General features: G+C 33.4%; 1 protein-coding gene across 1 annotated transcript; it reads right to left on the minus strand.

The window, feature by feature from the left end:
* Window positions 1–1,053: 1,053 nt before the first annotated feature.
* LOC145803528 (protein FAR-RED IMPAIRED RESPONSE 1-like) lies at window positions 1,054–2,169 on the minus strand. The gene has a single exon (XM_082896821.1). It carries the CDS (start codon window positions 2,167–2,169, stop codon window positions 1,054–1,056), a length of 1,116 nt encoding a protein of 371 aa, XP_082752947.1.
* Between the last annotated feature and the right edge of the window lie 2,009 nt (window positions 2,170–4,178).

The raw sequence follows: 4,178 nt of genomic DNA on the forward strand, positions 1-4,178 counted from the left end.
ATTTACCTTTGATTTGTTATGTTTTCTTTTGCTTGCCTTCAACCGATTCACTATTTGATCTACTTTGGCGACCTTTCTTTTAGTAACTGGATGACCTTTTCGCCGAGCAACCAAAGGACTAAGCAACTTGGTATGACTGATTGCCTTTCCATTAATGCTGTCAATCGGGGAAGATGGTACATTACTAGTAATAGGTGGTACATTACTAGTCGAAGGTGCTACATTACTCCCACCGCCTTCATCATCTTTCATCATTTTTGCCTTGATTTCATCCAACCCACGGTCGATAAGTTTTATTTTCCCTTCACAGTTCCTAACAAATTGTACAAGGCCAACCAATTTTCTGTTCATCTTCTCATAGACCTTTGCATTGAAATCATCCCCAAAGCCAGTGTATGTGGTTTTTATACATGTGTACCCTCTATCCAAATCTTTTCGCCATCGTGGTAGAATGTATTTATTTAGGACCTTATTTATGCATCTTGCAATGAGCACAACGAGTGAGTGAGCACACATGATGCCCCTAAATTCAAACAACCGGCACATACATTGCACATCAAATTCGGTCGAATTATAATAGACAACAAAGTCCACATGCTTCATCTTCCCCAAAACTACCATAGCTTCCTTTACAAAATATGTACAAATTGAACCCTCTTCTTTGATAAGAAACGGCTGACAATAAACTAGTCTCTTCATCTCTGCTTGAATTTCTTTGAATTTTGCATTGGTGTAGGCATCCTGAAATTGTTTCTCAAAACCATATACAGTTAGGCAATCAAAGACTTTGTGCCGAGACTTGAAGTCAGCTTTCTTCTCTTTCTCTACCTTACTTCTCAAGGCATTGTCATATTGTTCAACAAATTGTTTTAATGTAGTCTTTGGGTTGACATATCCATCAAAAAAGGCATTCATACTCTCACTTCGTTGTGTCGTTGACATGCCAGCCCAAAAAATATCTTTGACATAAACAGGAACCCATCGATGTCGCTTATCATATAACACCCCCAACCATTGATTCTCATAAAGATTGAATTTTGCAATAATCTCTTTCTATTTCATCTCGAATTCATCTTTTGTGAATGTGTCACACACTGCATTTTGCAAATCCATCTTCATGGATTCATATTGGGAATACCCTTTCAATTTCTCTAGAATTTTCTTCATGATATGCCATAAACACCATCGATGTCGAGTATTGGGGAAGACAATTTCTATCGCATTTTGCATAGCTTTGCACTGATCAGTCATTATAGCTTTTGGGGGATGATCTGACATGCAATTTAACCATGATTTGAATAGCCAAACAAATATATCTGTGTCATCACTAGATAACAGGCCACAACCAAGCAAAATCGATTGTCCATGGTGGTTAACTCCTATAAACGGAGCAAATGACATATCATATTTATTAGTGAGGTAAGTTGTGTCAAATGAAACAACATCTCCAAATTCTTTGTAAGCCGCCCGACTTATTGCGTCCGCCCGAAATAAGTTTCTTATGCAAAAGTCAGTATCAGCATCAATCATATAATAGAAACTCGAATTTTGTGCATGCATCCTCAAAAAATATTTTTGAAGTGCATCGGAATCTCTTTCTCCAAGCCTCAATGTTCTAGCTCTGTCAATGTAATTTCGTGCATCTCGCTCATCAAATGTTAATGACTCATAACCCCCAGCTTCAACAACCATTGAGTGATAATTTCTAGACATCCCAATCCCTGCTTGATCATTAATTTCTAATCGTCTCTTCACAGGGGTAAGAATTTTCTTATTCATTGCAAAATGACGTGAATCGGTGGGAATCAAGTCATGGTTATGGTCAAGGTTAATTGTGGTTAACATAAATCTCCTATCCTTTCGTAAGGTTGCCTGTACCCTTGTTTTGCAATCAATTTTTGTAGACAAAGATGGCTTTAGAGGGTTTACTTCTGATTTTTTGATTCTCTTTCCCGATCGAGAACATTCAATCCCAAAATATCTTAATTCCCCATCATCGCCACAAACTTGAGTTTTATAAGCTATGGAAAATCCAACATGTTTAGCATATTTGGCATAAAATGAATACACTTCTTGCTTTGAGCTAAAATACATACCCCTCTTTGGTTCCTCAACTTCTTCACTCTCATTTAATAAAGGATTCTCAGCACTGTTCGAACCAATCTCCATTTCTGCTCATTCAAAAATACCATATGAAATCAAATGATTTAATAGATTAACAGAATAATAGAATCAAGCTATTCTGTTATTACTCTATTATACTTACACATATACACACAGATGAACAGATGAACAGATTATTCAAATCTCCATTAACAGATTAACAGATGAACTAATCTCCATTTCTGTTATTAATCTGTCAATTTCTTTATTTATATTTTCCTAACAAATAAATAATATGTTTCTAACAATGCAAGCTCTTGAACAAATTATAACATATTACCCTTTCAACAGACTGTAACATATTACCCTTTCAAAAATTAACAGAGCTTCAAATTGTAACAATTTCTAATCTGTAAGAGCTTCAAATTGTAACAATTACCAGATTAACAGATTATAACAATTTCTAACAATGCAAGCTCTTACAATTTTGACAGCTATACAATTTCTGTTAATTTGAGTTTTAATCTATTAATTAGCATTCCCAAACAATTTCTAATCTGTTAATATGTTGAGAAGGTCCTGTTAAATATGCTAATCTGTTCATTTGAGTTTTACCCTGTTAATTGCCATTACAACTTGAGTTTTAATCTGTTAATTAGCATATTTGGCATTCTCAATCTGTTAAGCTATTCAATTTCTGTTAATCTGCTATGAAAATTATAAGCTTCAATGTATATTTCATTACATATTTGGCATTCTCAAAATCCTATTATATATATATATATATATATGTATATATATGTGTAAGTATAGAGGGAGAGATGGACAAAAGCCACAGATAAACTTACCTGGACGAAGGATGACAATCGGATAGGGAGACGCCGGAGACGATGCACTAACTTGAATACGTCGGACGGTGGAGGAGAGGGACGACGGAGGACGCTTGACCGAGAGGGGGAAGACGCTTGAGCGAGACAAAGACGAGGACGCAGACACGATTTCTTCTCCCTGGAACAGCCCCGATTCAGATGAGAAAGGGAAGACGCTTGAGCGAGATGAAAACGGGACAGAGACACGATTTCTTCTCCCTGGAATAGAGCTTCAGAATATACATGATTTCTTCTCCCTCTGTTATTAGATTTTTGGGCGGGAATTTTTTTTTTTTTTTTTTTCACAGTGCGTGAAACACACGCACTGTAATATGAAGGTTTGATTTTTCCTTCCTTATTTGATGCCACGTAATTAGAGCTCCGATTAGTGGTCATGGTTTAATGGTCTGAATCGAAGCGGAAGTTTTACAAAGGGTGGTCCTAGATCCATTTGAATAGCTACCGTGTCGTTCGAATGACGTTGATTGCTTATGCGGTGTTGATGTGAAAATTTTATTTGTTATTGATAATTATTAATGTTATGATTTGATTTTAATAATATTTAAAATATTATGAGATAAATTGTGATTTTTAATATATATTTTTTCACAATGATTTGACAAAAAATATAAAAATAGAATTTGTCATTTTGATATAGATTGCATCGATATAAAAATAATTAGGAGATTTTTGGAATGTTCTAAATAAGTGTACTTTTTAATTTTTTATAAAAAAAAATATATAAAAAAATAGTGAAAAGATGTTAATTAATATAACCAAAAGAAGTATATATATGTACAAAAATATATTTTTTTAATACACGGCAAACAAACACTAAATTTATTGTGCATCACTTAAATACTTTAATTATATATAATATAATAATAAGAAGAGTGGGTTGTATTATATCAATTTTATATATATATATATATATATATATATATATATATTTTCTTATTCATTTTATTCCTTTGATTGATTTGAAGTGCTCTTTAACAAGAATAAAGCAAGTCCAAACGGCTAATGAATTCAAAAGGAAGAAAAATAAAAGGAAAAAGGAGCCTATCTAAACTTCTTTTTTAATGGCTATTTTATTTTTGAAAAGTTGGTAAAAAGTCAGTTTTTACATTTTTACCAATTTTAGGTCACATCACATCTCACATAACTTATTCACAAAAAGACAAAATAAGCTAAAAAGTAAAAAAG

This window comes from Camellia sinensis, chromosome 12 (genome assembly GCF_055761805.1).
Source record: "Camellia sinensis isolate YWXY chromosome 12, ASM5576180v1, whole genome shotgun sequence".
Taxonomy (NCBI): domain Eukaryota; kingdom Viridiplantae; phylum Streptophyta; class Magnoliopsida; order Ericales; family Theaceae; genus Camellia; species Camellia sinensis.